Source organism: Rhinolophus sinicus, chromosome 16 (genome assembly GCF_057876585.1).
Source record: "Rhinolophus sinicus isolate RSI-liver-muscle chromosome 16, RSI-T2T, whole genome shotgun sequence".
Classification (NCBI taxonomy): Eukaryota; Metazoa; Chordata; class Mammalia; order Chiroptera; family Rhinolophidae; genus Rhinolophus; species Rhinolophus sinicus.
In genome coordinates this window covers 89,901,849-89,918,447 of record NC_142516.1, presented here as the reverse complement: position 1 = coordinate 89,918,447, position 16,599 = coordinate 89,901,849, and the positions used below count along the sequence as shown (strand labels likewise).

Below are 16,599 nucleotides of genomic sequence, written 5' to 3'. Positions count from 1 at the left end.
GGGCCAAGCCAGAGCACCATCCACCTCTGCATATGTACCATAAAAATGGAGATAGACCACATAAACAAGAACCATTCAGAAATGAAGAATACAACAACTGAAATAAAGAACATTAGAGGGAATCAATAGATTAGATGAAGCAGAAGATCAAATCAGCAATTTAGAAGATAAGGTAGCAGAAAACACCAATCAGAACAGCAAAAAGAGAAAAGAATCAGAAAAAATGAGGGTAATTTAAGGGGCCTCTGGGACAACATCAAGCGTACCAACTTTTGCATCATAGGAGTACCACAAGGAGGAGAGAGAGAGCAAGGTATTGAAAATCTATTTGAAGAAAACTTCCCTAACTTTCTGAAGGAAATACACATGCAAGCCCAGGAACAGCAGAGAATCCCAAACAAGATGAACCCAAAGAGGCCCACACCAAGACACATCATAATTAAAATGCCAAAGGTTAAAAACAAAGAGAGAATCTTAAAAGCAGCAAGATAAAAGCAGTCAGTTACCTACAAGGGAGCTCCCATAAGACTGTCAGCTGATTTCTCAACAGAAACTTTGCAAGCAAGAAGGGACTGGCACAAAATATTCAAAATCTTGAAAAGCAAAGACCTACAACCAATATTACTCTTCTCAGAAAAGCTATCATTTAGAATTGAAGGACAGATAAAGAGCTTCCCAGACAAGAAAAAGCTAAAGGGGTTCATCAACAACAAACAAGTATTACAGCAAATGATAAAGGAACTTCTCTAAGAAGAAGAAGAGGGGAAATCAAAAATATGAATAAAACTACATATTTATAAACCATTACTTTAAATGCAAATGGATAAAATGCTCCAATCAAAAGATAGGGTGGCTGAATGGATAAGAAAACAAGACCTTACATAGTCTGCCTACAAGAGACTCATTTCAGATCGATAGATACACACATATTGAAATTAAAGGGATGGAAAAAGATATTTCATAAAAATGGAAACAAAACCAAAAAAAAGGCTGAGTGGGAATACTTATACCAGATAAAATAGACTTTAAAACAAAGGCTACAACAAGAGACGAAAGAAAACAGTAATTCCACTTCTGGTTATTTATCTAAAAAAAAAACCCAAACCACTACTTTAAAGGGACATGTGCATCCATATGTTCATTGCAGCATTGTTTACAAGATGTGGAGGTAACCTGGGTGTCCATCAATGAATGAATGGATAAAGAGGTGGTATATATATACAGTAAAATATTACTCAGCCATAAAAGAGAATGAAATCTTGCCATCTGAAACAACATGGATGGATCTCTACTGTGTGGAGTAAGTCAGACAGAGAAAGACAAATACCATATGATTCCAATTATATGCGTATGTGGAATATAAAGAATAAAATAAACAAACAAACAAAACAAACTCAGATACAGAGAACATTTTGATGGTTGCCAGGTGGAAGGGTGTTTGGGAGGTGGGGGAGAAAGGGGTAGAGATTGAGAAGTACAAATTGTGAGTTACAAAATAGTCATTGGAATGTAAAGTATAGCATAAGGAATGTAGGCAATATTGTAATAACTGTGTATGGTGTCAGATAGGTACTATATTTATTGGTGTGGTCACTTCGTAAGTTATATAAATGTCTAATCACTATGTTGTACACCTGAAACTAATATAAAATAAATAAACAAACAAACCTAGACTCAACTACATGCTGCCTACAAGAGACTCACTGACTACAAAACACACACACAGACTGAAAGTGAAGGGATGGACAAAGATATCCCATGCATATAGAAATGAATAGAAAGCTTGGGTAGCAATACTCATATCAGACTAAATAGACTTTTAAAACAAATAATGTAAAAAGAGACAAAGGAGGTCATTACATAATGATAAAGTGATCAATTCAAGAGGAGGATATAATAATTGCATATATTTATGCCCCCAACATAGGAGCACGTAGGTCTATAAAGCAAATACTAATGGAAATAAAGGCAGAAATTCACAGTAATATAGTAATAGTTGGGAGACTTTAATACTACAAGTACCTCAATGGATAGATCATCCCGACTGTAAATAACTATGGAAATAATGGACTTAAATGTCACATTAGACCAGATCAACTTAACAAACATTTATAAATCATTTCATCCCTAACCTGCAGAATATACATTTTTCTCAAGTGCACATGGAACATTTACCAGGATAGACCACATATTAAACCACAAAAATTCAGGAAGATTGAAATTATATCAAAAATATTTTCTGAACATAATAGCATGAAATGAGAAATGAACTTCAGAAAGAGAACTGGAAAAACAATACATATGTGGAGATTAAACAACATGCTTCTATACAACCAATGGATCAAAGTGGAAACTAAACAGGAAATCAAAAACTGCCTTGAGACAAATGAAAAATAAAAACACAACTCTCCAAAATCTATGGGATGCAGCAAAAGCAGTTCTGAGAGGGAAGCTCATAGCTACACAGGCCTACCTCAAGAAATAGGAAAACCCCCAGAGACAATATACACCTCAAGGAACTAGAAAAGAACAAACAAACCAAAGTAGAAGAAAGGAAATAATAAATATCAGAGCAGCAATAAACAAAATCGAGAATGAAAAATAGAAAACGATCAATGAAACAAAGAGGTAGTTCTTTCAAAAGATAAATAAAATTGAGAAACCTCTAGCCCTACTCAATAAGAGAGAGAGCCTAAATAAAAAAATTTTTTAAATCAGAAATGAAAGAGGGGAGATTACAACCCACACCACAGAAATACAAAGATCATTAAAGAAAATTGTGAACAATTATATGGCAACAAATTGGACAATCTAGAAGAAATGGATAAATTTGTAGAAACATACAGTCTTCTAAGACCAACCCAGGAAGGAAAAGAAAATCTGAACAAATCAATTACTAGCAAGCAGTACTCAAAAAACTCCCAACAAACAAAAGCCCAGGATCAGAGAGTTTCACCGGTGACTTCTACCAAACAGAAATTTAAAGAGGAATTAATACCTATCTTTCTCAAAGTATTCCAAAAATTGAAGACAGAGAATGCTTCCAAACTCATTCTGCAAAGCCCGCATTAACCTGATACCAAAACCAACAAAGACACTACAAAAACAGAATTACAGGTCAATATCCCTGATGAAGACAGATGCAAAAATTCTCACAAAATATGAGCAAACCGAATTTCAAAAATATATTCAAAAGAGTATACACCAGGGGCCGGCCCAGTGGCTCAGGCGGTTAGAGCTCCATGCTCCTAACTCCGAAGGCTGCTGGTTCGATTCCCACATGGGCCAGTGGGCTCTCAACCACAAGGTTGCCAGTTCAATTCCTCGAGTCCCGCAAGGGATGGTGGGCAGCGCCCCCTGCAACTAAGACTGAACACGGCACCTTGAACTGAGCTGCCACTGAGCTCCTGGAAGGCTCAGTTGGTTGGAGCACATCCTTTCAACTACAAGGTTGCCCGTTCGATTCCTCGACTCCCACAAGGGATGGTGGGCAGCGCCCCCTGCAACTAAGATTGAACACGGCACCTTGAGCTGAGCTGCCACTGAGCTCCCAGATGGCTCAGTTGGTTGGAATGCGTCCTCTCAACCACAAGGTTGCCGGTTTGACTCACGCAAGGGATGGTGGGCTGTGCCCCCTGCAACTAGAAAATGGCAACTGGACCTGGAACTGAGCTGCGCCCTCCACAACTAAGACTGAAAGGACAACAATTAAGACTGAAAGGACAACAACTTGAAGCTGAATGGCACCCTCCACAACTAAGATTGAAAGGACAACTTGACTTGGAAAAAAGGCCTGGAAGTACACACTGTTCCCCAATAAAGTCCCGTTCCCCGTCCCCAATAAAATCTTTTAAAAAAAGAAAAAAGAGTATACACCATGCCCAAGTAGGATTTATACCAGGGATGGAAGGATGGATCAATATCTACAAATCAATTAATGTGATACATCACATCAGCAAATCTAAGGATAAAACTCATATGATAACCTCAATAGATGCAGAAAAGCATTTGACAAAATTCAACATTAATTTATCATAAAGACTCTCAACCAAGTGGGTATAGAAGGAACTTATCTCAAAACAATAAAGGCTATGTGACAAGCCCAAAGTTTGGTGAAAAGCACAAAGATTTTCCTTTAAGATCAGGAACAGACAAGGATGCCCACTCTTACCACTATTATTTAACACAGTGTTGGGTATCCTGGCCACAGTATTGAGACTATAAAAAGAAATAGAAGGCCACCATATTGGAAAGGAAAAAGTAAAACTGTCACTATTTTCACTTGACATAATACTACATATAGAAAACCCTAAAGAATCCACCAAAAGTAGTAGAATTAATAAATGGATTCAGTAAAGCAGGATACAAAATTAATAGACAGAGGTCACTGCAGTTTTATACACTAATAATGATGATCAGAAGGAGAAATTAATAAAACAATCCTATTTACAAAATGCATCAAAAGAATAAAATACCTAGGAATGAATTTAACCAAGGAGGTGAAAGACCTGTACACTGCAAACTATAAGACATTGAATAAAGAAATTGATGAGGACAGAAATGAACAGAAGGATATACCATGCTCAGGTATTGGAAGGATTAATAGCATTAAAATAACCATATTACCCAAAGCAATCTACAGATTCAATGCAATCCCTGTCAAAATACCAATGGCATTTTTCACAGAACTAAAACAAATAACCCTAACATTTATATGGAACCACAAAAGACCCTGAATAGCAAAGCAATCGTGAGAAAGAAGAACAAATTTGGAGGTATCACATTACCTGATATCAAACTATACTACAAGGCCATAGTAATCAAAACAGCAGGGTATTGACATAAAAACAGACACACAGATCAATGGAACAGAATAGAGAGCCCCAAAATAAACCCACACCTATATAGTCAATTAACCTATAACAAAGGAGGCTGGGATATACAACAGGGAAATAACAGTGTCTTCAGTAAATGTTGTTGGGAAAACTAGACAGATTCATGTAAGAAAAAAAAAAAAAAAGAAAGAAAGAAAATGGACCACTCTCTTACACAATATCCAAAAATAAACTCAGTATGGATTAAAGACCTAAGTATAAGACCTAAAATGATTAAACTCTTAGACGAAAACATAGGTAGTACACTATTTGACATCAGTCTTAGTAATTCCTTTTTGGATATGATCCCTTGAGCAAGGGAAACTAAAGCAAAAATAAACAAATGTGACTTCATCAAAATAAAAAGCTTCTGTACAGTGAAGGAAACCATCAACAAAACAAAAAAAACCAACATATTGGATTGGAGAATAGATTTAAAAATGATATAGGGGTTGATTTCCAAAGTATATAAGGAACTCATACACCTCAATAATAAAAATAATAGTCTGATCAAAAAATGGACAGAGGACATGAAGAGACATTTTTCCTAAGAAGACATACAGATGGCCAACAGACATGTGAAAAGATGATCAACATCACTAATCATCAGAGAAATGCAAATTGAAACCACAATGAGATACCACCTCACACCAGCCGGAATGGCTATTATCACCAAAAAGTCAACAAGTGTCGGTGAGGATGTATGCATGTAGGACTGCAAGTTGGTGCAGCCAGTATAGAAAACAGTATTGAGATTCTTCAAAAAATAAAATTAGAACTCCATATGACCCAGCAATCCATCTTCAGGGTATTTATCCAAAGCAAACAAAAACACTAATTTGAAAAGATGTTTGCACCCCTATGTTCACTGCAGCATTATTTACAATAACCAAGACATGGAAACAACGAAGGTGTCCATTGATATATGAGTGGATAAAGAAGAGGTGATGTACAAACAATGGAATATTACTCATCAACAAAAAAGAATGAAATTTTACCATTTATGACAACATGGATGGACATAGATGGTATTATGCTAAGTGAAATAAGTCAGACAGAGAAAGACAAATACTGCATAATTTCACTTATATGTGGAATTACTTTTTTAAAATCAAAACAAATGAACTAAACAAAGATTCATAGAAACAATGAAAAAACTGATGGTTGCCAGAGGGGAGGACGGGTAAAACAGTGAAGAGGAATATAGTCAATAATAGGGTGATAATTTTGCACAGTGACAGATGATTACTAGACTCAATGTGGTAAGCACCTCGGAAGATATATAAATGTCAAATCACTATGCTGTGCACCTCAAACTAATATATGCCAACTATACTGTAATGAAAAAAAATCACCAAAAAAGCATGGAAGGGGGAGTAAAAATGTAGTCCTTTTGTGAGTATAAAGCTTAATTAAAAGCTATTTTGAAAATATTTGAAAGAATTAAGAAATAGGAACCCAAACAAAATATAAAAGAAAACCAGCAGAACACCAGGGAAGAGTTCGAGAAATGAAAGGAACAGAGGAAAACTGTAAAAATAAACAGAAAAAATAGCAATAATTACATACCTATTAAATGCTCCAATAAAACAACATAGGATGGCTGCATGGATTTAAAAACAAGACCCTAATATATGGTACCTACAAGAGACTCACTTCCAATTGAAAGATACATACAGGATGTAAGTGAAAGGATGGAAAACGATATTCTACTCAAACCAAAACAAAAAATATTGGGGTAGCAATACTCATATTAGACAAAATAGACTTGAAAACAAAGAATGTAAATAAAGACAAAGAAGAACACTACACAATTTCAAGAAGTGTGTGTAGCAATCATAAATATCTATACACCCAATATAGGAGCACCTAAATATACAGAGGGTGCCAAAAAAAATGCATACACATTTTAAGAAAGGAAAAAGACTGTATTAAAATTGTAATATTCAATATATACAAATAACAAAAGATGAATACAAGTCATGTGTATACATTTTTTTTGCCACCCCTCGCATAAAGCAAACATTAACCAACATAAATGGAGAGATTCACAGTTATATAATAATAGTGAGGGGTTTTTAATACCCCACTCACATCAATGGCTAAATCATCCAGACAGAAAATTAATTAGAAAGTAATGGCCTTAAATGCCACATTAGAGCATATTGACTTAATAGACATTTATAAAACATTTCATCCAAAAACTACAGAATATACATTTTTTCATATGCACACAGTGCAATCTCCAGGGTAGATCATATATTAGGCCACAAAAGAAGCCTCAATAAGTTCAAGAATATTGAAATTGTATCAAGCATATTTACTAACCACATGGCATGAAATTAGGAAACTAAAGAGCATACAAATACATGGATATTAATCAATATGTTACAAAACAAGTGGATCAAAGAGAAAATAAAAAACTACCTTGAGACAAATTAAAATGAAAACACAGCTTTTCAAAATCTCTGGGATGCAGCTGAAACAGTTCTAAGAAGGAAGTTCATAGCTATACAGGCCAACCTCAAGAAACAAGAAAAATCCCAAACTAAACATCTAATTATATATTTAAAGGAACTAGAAAAAGAACAAACAACAACACCCAAAGAAAACAGAAGGAAGGAATTATTGAGAACAAAAAAGTAAAGGAAATAGGAATTTTCAAAACAGTAGAAAAGATCAATGAAACTAAGCTGGTTCTTTGAAAGTATAAATAAAATTGACAAATTTCTAGCCAGACTCATCAAGAAAAAAAGACAGAGAGCAAAAATAAATAAAAATATAAATGAAAAAGAAGTTACAATCAACCCCACAGAAATACAATCATTAAAGAATATTAAAAACAATTATAGGCCAACAAATTCAACAATCTGTAAGAAATGGATAAATTTCTAGAAGCACATAACCTTCCAAGACTGAACCAAGAAGATACAGAACATCTAAACAGACCAATTACTAGCAATGAAATTGAAGCAGTAATCAAAAAAACTCCCAACAAATAAAATTCCGGAACCAAATGACTTCACAGGTCAATTCTACCAAACATTTAAAGTAGAATTAATACCTGTCCTTCTTAAAGTATTTCAAAAAATTACAGGGGGAGCAACTCTTCAAAACTCATTCTACAAGGCCAACATTACACTAATACAAAAACAAGATAAAGACCTTACAAAAAAAATTACAGGCCAATATCCTTGATGAACATATACAAGTTGTGACAATTAAGTTCACGAACTCATTGCAACAATGTTGCTAACCTTTTTTTATATCAGTTGGATTGTTCATTATGAATTTGTACCAACTGGACAAACAGTTAACCAAGTTTACTATTTGGAAGTGCTGGAAAGGCTGTGTGAAAAAGTTAGACTACCTGAATTTTTCACCAACAATTCATGGCTCTTGCATCACAATGAACCAACTCATACAGCACTGCCTGTGAGGGAGTTTTTAGCCAGTAAACAAATAACTCTATTGAAACACCCTCCTTACTCACCTGATCTGGCCCCTAATGACTTCTTTCTTTACCCGAAGATAAAGGAAATATTGAAAGGAAGACATTTTGGTGACATTCAGGACATCAAGGGTAATACGGCAACAACAGCTCTGATGGCCATTCCAGAAAAAGAGTTCCAAAATAGTTTTGTAGGGTGGACTGGCACTGGCATCAGTGCATAGCTTCCCAAGGGGAGTACTTCGAAGGTGACTGTAGTGATATTCAGCAGTGAGGCATGTAGCACTTTTTCTAGGATGAGTTTACGAACTTAATTGTCAGACCTCATATGCAACATTTCTCAACAAAAGTATTAGCAAATCAGATTTAACAATATATTAAAAGGGTTATACACCATGACCAAGTGATGTTTATCCAAGGGATGAACATCCATAAATCAATCAATGTAATACATCGTATTAAAAAATGAATGATTAAAAATCATATGATCATCCCAGAAAAAGCATTTGACAAAATTCAACAACTTTTTATGATAGAAACTCTCAACAAAGTGGGTATAAAGAGAACATACCTTAGTATAATAAAAGCCATCTCATATGACAAACCTACATGTAATACCATACTCAATGGTAAAAAGCTGAAAGCCTTTCCTCTAAGATCAGGAACAAGACAAGGATGCCCACTTTCACCACTTCTATTCAACATGGTATTGGAAGTCCTAGCCACAGCAATCAGACAAGAAAAATAAATAAAAGACATCAAAATTGGAAAGAAATAAGTGCAACCCATTCTTTATAGATGATATACTAAAAATAGAAACCCTAAAGACTCCACCAAAAACCTCTCAGAACTGACAAATTAATTCAGTCATTTGCAGGATACAAAATCAATATACAGAAATCTGTTGTATTTCTATATACCAATAACAAATGATCAAAAGGAGAAATTAAGGCAACAATCCCATTTCCAATTGCATCAAAAAACATAAAACACTTAGGAATAAATTTAACCAAAGCAGTTAAAGACCTGAACCATGAAAACTATAAGACATTGAAGAAATTGAAGAGGATACAAACAATGGAAGCATACACCATGCTGATGGATTGGAAAAATTAATATTGCTAAATGTCCTCACTACCTGAAGCAATATACAGATTCAGTGCAATTCCTTGTAGCAATAGCATTCTTCTCAGAACTAAAATAACTAATTCTAAAATTTATATGGACCCACAAAAGACCCTGAATAGCCAAAGAAACCTTGAGAAAGAACAAAGTATGAGGTATCACACTCCCTAATTTCAAACTATATTACAAAATTACAATAATCAAAACAATATGGTACTGGCATAAAAACATACATAAATTAATGTAATAGAATAAAGACCCCACAAATGAACCCACACCTACATGGTCAATTAATCTATGACAAAGGAGGCAAGAATATGCAATAGGGTAAAGACAGTCTCTTCAATAAGTGGTGTCAGGAAAACTGGACAGATACATGCAAAATAATAAAATTGGACCACCTTCTTACACCATATAGAAAAATAAATTCAAAATGGATTAAAGACTTAAATGTAGACCTGAAACTACAAAACTCCCAGAAGAAAACATAGGCCATGAACTCTTTGACATCAGTCTTAGCAATATCTTCCTGGATATGTCTCCTAGGGCAAAGGCAACAAAAGAAAAAATTAAACAAATGGGACAACATCAAACTACAAATCTCTGCACAGTGAAGGAAACCATCAACAAAATGAGAGACAACCAATAGACTGGGAGAAGATATTTGCAAACGACACATCCGATAAGGGGTTAATATCCAAAATATATAAAGAACACCTACTTCACACCAAAGAAACAAACAATTCAATTTAAAAATGGGCAGAAGACCTGAATAGACATGTCTCCAGAGACGACATACAGATGACCAACAGACATATGAAATCATGCTCAGCGTCACTAATCATCAGGGAAATGCAAATCAGAGCCACAAGTAGATATCAACTCACATAAGTCAGAATGGCTACCATCCAAAAATCAGCAAATAAGTACTGACGAGCATGTGGAGAAAAGGGAACCCTTTGTGTGTGCACTGCTGGTGCGATTATAAGTGGTGTGAGCACTGTGATAAATAGTAGGGAGATTCCTCCAAAAAATTAAAATAAAACTGCTTTATGACCCAGTAATTCCACTTCTGGTTATTTATCCAAAGAAATCAAAAACACTAACTCAAAAAGATAGATGCACTCCTATGTTCATTACAGCATTATTTGCAATAGCCAAGATCTGGAAGCAACCTGTGTGTCCATCAACAGATGAATGGCTAAAGAAGATGTGGTACATACACAAATATTAATCAGCAATAAGAAAAACAAAATGAAATCTTGCTATTTACAACAACATGGATGGTCCTGGAGGGTATTATGCTAAGTAAAATAAGTCAGACACAAGACAAATACAATATGATTTCATTTATATGTGGAATCTAAAAACACAAATGATTAAACAAAACAGAAACAGATCCATAGATATAGAGAATAAGTTGATGGTTGCCAAACGGGGGAGATGGGGATGGGTGAAATAAAAAATATTTAAATTTTTTTTTTAAAAAATATATGCCCCAACTAATTTGAAAACTATTATTTACATGTATCCCTTTTGGGATTTTCCCCCTGCATTTTTATAGTGTGTTCACATATTCATTGGAACCATAATGACATAGCAAATAAATGTTTTAAGATTTTCAGATTCCATGCTGAAATTTTTATACTTTAGATATTTTTACTGAAGCCAATACTTAATATTATAAAATTATGGTGCTGTTTGCAGAAGTCTGAATATACTAAAGGCACTGAGTTGCATACTTTAGATTGGTAAGTTGAATAGTGTATGAATTTTATCTCAATAAAACTGTTTTTAAAAAACAAAATATTCTTACACTAGCCACTCTTCTTTGTGACCAATAGGGCCTCTAATCGGTGCTCTTCTTTTCTGACTGCAGAAGTCTGTGGCCCAATGACATCTTTGGAAGCAGTTCTGATGATGAAGTCCAGACACTACTGAATATTTATTTCCGTCATCAAACTCTGGGACAAACGGGTACTTATGCACTGGTGGGGTCTAACCAGAGCCTGACCGAAATCTGCACCAAGCTGATGGAGCTCAACATGGAGATCCGGGACATGATCCGCAGGGCTCAGAGTTACCGAGTTCTCACTGCCTTCCTCCCAGACTCCAGTGTTTCCGGCACTAGTCTCTGACAGCAGCCTCCCATCCCCCATGCATTCCAAGCTGGGGGTGCTGTCATGCTGGGGTGACATCACTCAGTATCTTTTCAGCCTTCGGAAGGCTTGGTCAGACTGTTCTCCCTCTTATTACCTGTTGGACTTTTTCTAAAGGAGATGACAGAACTTCCAACATGTAGCAATACTGTAAGAACCACGGTAGCATAGAAATTCTGGGACAGACTCCATCCGTCCTGCTGTGTAGCACAAATGTGTTATCATTTTACTGAGCAAATGCAACTCACTACTGAAAAAGTGACTTCCATTGCATACCAAAGCCGACTACACTGAACAATACCTTCCTTTCTAGAAACAACTTTAGATTGGCAAAAGTGCAATGTTTTCTTCACTAAAAAAAATTTTATATTATAAAACTTGTACATTCTTTCCCTTTATTTTTCCTTTTTTCTTTTTTTTTTTTTTTTTTGTTTTGTTTTGTTTTGTTTGGTGGACTGTGAGGAAGGCACAGGCAGAATGAAGCTGGCCATTGAAAATTGAAAGACGGTCAAAAGCTGACAGCCTGTATATGTGAAAAGGGCATTGTAAATGGACAATTTAATGTACATTGTAATTTGAATACAATTACTGTACCTAAAGGAGCTGCTATGAAGTACCTTTCTTATGTTGCTAGGCTACTGTTTCTTAAAGCCCTAGATCTCTTTACAGGGGTCTGTGATTAGGACAGTACCACCAAAAACGGTCCAGATAGACCTTTTTTAAAGGATCTCGGCTGCTTTTTACTAGAAAGTTGCTTTTATGAGCATATTTATATTACAGAAGGATGAGTGTTAATTTTAACCAATTTTGCCATTTTGTAGAAAAGAGTTAAAGACTTTCACATTATAAATTCCAAGTCTTTCACCTGTCACGCATGCATATTTTAGTATCCATTGGGATAGCCAGAAGTAGAATCATAAAGGTAAAATATGAGTTGTCACTTTGTTTCTTAAGAAATGTCATACTTTATTTGTAATATTTATGTAAAGGGCCATTGTTAAGTTTCTTCCTTAAACTTAATGCTGTCAAGTGTTAGATGTGTGCATGTACACCTGTTGCACATCAGAAACATATTCAAAGTTTATCTATGTAACTTATTCACTCTGTAAATACATTTAAAGTTTTTGTGATGTAATCTTGGTTGATATTCTGTTCAGAACTTCCTTTAGACTAAAAAAAGACAAAATACATACTGACAATGGACTTTTTCTGGTTAATGGAGATTTTTGCCTTTGACACACATTTACAGTTTTGTATGTGGGTTGCCAGAGTGACAGCCCCAAGAGACACCATTTATTTGTATTCCATGAATGGAAGGCATTGGGATTATGCAGCAAAACAGTGGCCTTGTGAAGCAGGAGGTATCTATAACCTCTTTGGAAGTAGACACCAAAGATTGTGACCTTCAACCAGCTCTCTCTGTAATCAGTCAGAGAAAGCAGAAGAACTCCATTTGTCCACAGCCTATCATTAGTTGTCATCCTTAAAATTTTGAAATAGATTCTCTAATGAGCAGTAAAAAGTAGTGGGAGTTTTAATTCTGTCACCAACACCCATCTGTCCACTCCATTCGAAAAACAGTGACATATAACGATCTAATTTCTGCTATCTTCCTATTCATATTTATTTAAACTAACTAATGTCACTTCTTTCCTTACAACAACTGAAGCATAAATAGTAACTTTCTAGAAGTATCCTGCAGCAAGGCGTCTGACCCAGGATTTTTTTTGTTACCATAGATACAACTATTAACTGATTTTAATACTTTCTATTACAAACATATTCTTCTGATTTATTTTTTCAACTTACCTTAAGAAATGATTTACCACAATTTATAGAAAACAACTGAATCATGATCTCTCTGAAAAATATCTCATAAAATGCCAGTTTCTGTGGATAACTACACTGGCCAATTCTCAGAGAGCTCTATTGGGATCCAGGGTAGAAAGGACTGACTGGTCATGACTGAATTTTCCACCATGCCCTTTTACCCAGCAAAGAACCAGCATGAGGAGTTAATCTTTTAAAAAGGGGGGTTTCAATAATACATTGTAATCTGTAGTTATAGGAAGTAGTGAGAGGTTTTTTTATACATAAAAAAGTGACATCAGCATCATGGCAGAGTGTGAAGACTCCTTTGTTCCTCCCTTAAATTTTAAGACAGACATCTGTAACTCCAGAAAGGATCCCTGCTCAATGTGCAAACGCACTAAAAGATCCACAAATAGGAACATGTGAAGGTCGGTGGGTTGAAATGAGTAGAGGAGGTGAGATGGGGGAAAAAGGTAGGGAAGGTGGCCACAGATGCACTTAGGAGCCCACCACGGCTCCAATGAGCGTGCTAGTGTTGGAGAAATTGGGCGTCAGCCTTCACACTATGGCTCAGATTGTAAGAGGGGGAGAAGCACTGGTCCTCCAAGAAAAGGCACCTTTATCCCCACTTCCCTTCACAGCAGACCCCAGTAGAGGTGGTCAGGAAGCCTTTAACAGGACAGCTGTGCCAACAGTTATTGCTGGTATGGGCACGGAGCTGTGATAACATGAGCTTGCCTCCCATGCCCCAAGCAGAGCCCAGTGAGAATCTCCAGGCACTGCAGAGGTGCCAACAGCCACTGCTGGCAGGGGGCTGCAACAGTGAACTCGCAAAATTTCCTCCCTTACCCCACTTATCCCAGCAGAGCCCAGGAGAGAAACCTCCAAAAACACAGCAGGCCCAGCAAACATTAGTAAAAAGGAAGAAGTGCTGGAAGCTTGAAAATCCAGCTCTCCACCACTGTCCACATTCCCTCACCACTGTGGTGGTGCCCTGTAACCCAGGTGAGCCAGTAATAGAAGAGACACACATCATCCCAATGAGAAGGTGGCACCTTTCTTAACTGAAGCAATGCTGAAACACTATGATCACAGAGCCATAAATACTGTAGGTAAGAGAAAAAAACATGCACTATAACATTTACTAGAAAACAAAAGAAAGTACCCTACCTATTAATCTGCAGAATTGTTGACAGCAAAATGGTATCTAAGCAAGAGTTCACCATGTCAAATGTGCAGGCAAAGAAATAATCCATCAAATAACATGAACAACCAAGTTAACTTGAAAGCACAGAAAGAAAATGAAAAGTCTACAAGGAACAAAACACAAAGGCATAGAAAACAGTGACTTAAATGACAGAAGATTTAAGGCTGCAGTTGTGAAAAAGATACAAAAATAACTGAGAATGGCAGTTCAATGAGCTCATGAAGGAAATTAATGAACAAAAGGAGTATTTTATCAAAGAAACTGAAACTATAAAAATGAACCAAACAAATTCTGGAACAGAAAAACTCATTAATGAGATGAGAAATGCATTAGAGAGCATTGGTTATAGGGCAAACTAGATGGAAGGAAGAATTAGCAGCTTGAAGATAGAAACCTAGAAATGATTCAAGAGGAAGAACAAAAAGAACAAAGAGTTTTTTAAAATGAAAGACTCTACAAGAATGATATGATTCTATTAGAGTGACATAAGGATAATGGGTATATGAGAAGGAGAAACACGAGAGAAGGTAACACAGGGCCTACTCCCATAAATAATTGATGAGACGTTCCCAAGCCTATAGAAAGAACTGGACTTTGGAATAAAGGAACCTAAAACAGCACATAATTATATCAATTCAAAAACACCTTCTTCAAGACAAATTTTATTCAAGCTGAAAAAAAAATGATGGCAAAGAAAGAATTCTCAAGGCCACCAGGGTAAAAGCCTGAACTCTACAAAGGAACCCATTATATTGTGCTCAGATTTTTCAGGAGAAACATTACAAGACAGGAAATAGTGGAAGGAAATATGCAAAATATTGAAAGAGAAAACCACCGACCAAAAAGAATATATTCAACAAAGTTGACCTTTAGATATGAAGGAGAAATAAAGGCTTTATCAAACAAAAGCTGACAATTTACCACCACAAGACCTGCATTAAAAAAACGGTGAAAAAGCTCTTCTACCAGAACCAAAAAGGCAAAAGTACACAAAACTTGAAGATGATTAACAGATAGAAGTAGGAAATTGCAACTCTACTTCAGAACAGAATTTTAATCTTAATTATAACATAACAGTTAAAGTGGAAGAGTAAACAGAAATAACTATGACTACTGAAAATTGGTAGTAAATGTACAACATAAATATGGACAGTTTGCGATAACAAAAACAAAAGGAAACGAAGGGACTAAACCTGTACAAAGAAAGGAAGACACAAAAATCTTTTTTCTCATTGCATGTATGAAACATTTTTTATGTAAACCAAATGGTAACCACAAAACAAAAATACAGAGTTGAAACAAGGAACAAAAAAAAAAGCAAAGAAATGGAAAAAATCATAGAAAACCCACAAATTAAAATTACAGAAAAATAAGGGAAATGAAACAATACAACCAGAAAATAAAACAAAATGGCTGTAGTAAGTCCTCATAAATCAATAATCACCCTAAATATAATGGATTGAACCCACCAGTCAAAAGGCACAAGGTAGCAGGATGGATTAAAAAACAAGACCCAACTATATGTTGCCTGCAGGAAAATCATCTCAGATCCAGAGACAAAACTAGACTCACAGTGAAGGGATGGACCATAGTACTCCCAGCAAATGGCATCCAGTATGTAGCAGTACTTATATCAGACTAAATAGATTTCAAGATAAAAGAAAACAAGAGGCAAAGATGGACATTTTATAATGACAAAGGGGATAATTCATCAAGTAGACATAACACAACAACATATATATACACCCAACCTGGGAACACCAAAATATATAAAGCAACTACTAACAGACCTAAAGGGAGAAACAAACACAAAATACAATTATGGTAAGGGGCCTGAATACCCCACTCACAGCAATGGATATATCATCAAGACAGAAAGTCTACAAGGAAATAGATATAAGCCTTAAATAACACATTAGAGCACATATACTTAATTGATATGTACAGAACTTTCCATCCCAAAAGGACAGA

At 35.6% G+C, this 16,599-nt stretch overlaps 1 protein-coding gene across 6 annotated transcripts in view; it reads left to right on the top strand.

Annotated features, from left to right (window-relative positions):
* FRY (FRY microtubule binding protein) overlaps nt 1–12,812 on the top strand; it is a 433,975-nt gene extending 421,163 nt beyond the window's left edge. For all 6 annotated transcript variants that reach the window (XM_074330087.2, XM_019749603.3, XM_019749609.3 and 3 more), the window contains one exon: nt 11,330–12,812. In XM_074330087.2, coding sequence (XP_074186188.1) covers nt 11,330–11,588 — 259 coding nt within the window. In that variant the 3' untranslated portion in view covers nt 11,589–12,812. The remainder of the gene's footprint in view (nt 1–11,329) is intronic.
* The last annotated feature ends 3,787 nt before the right edge of the window (nt 12,813–16,599 follow it).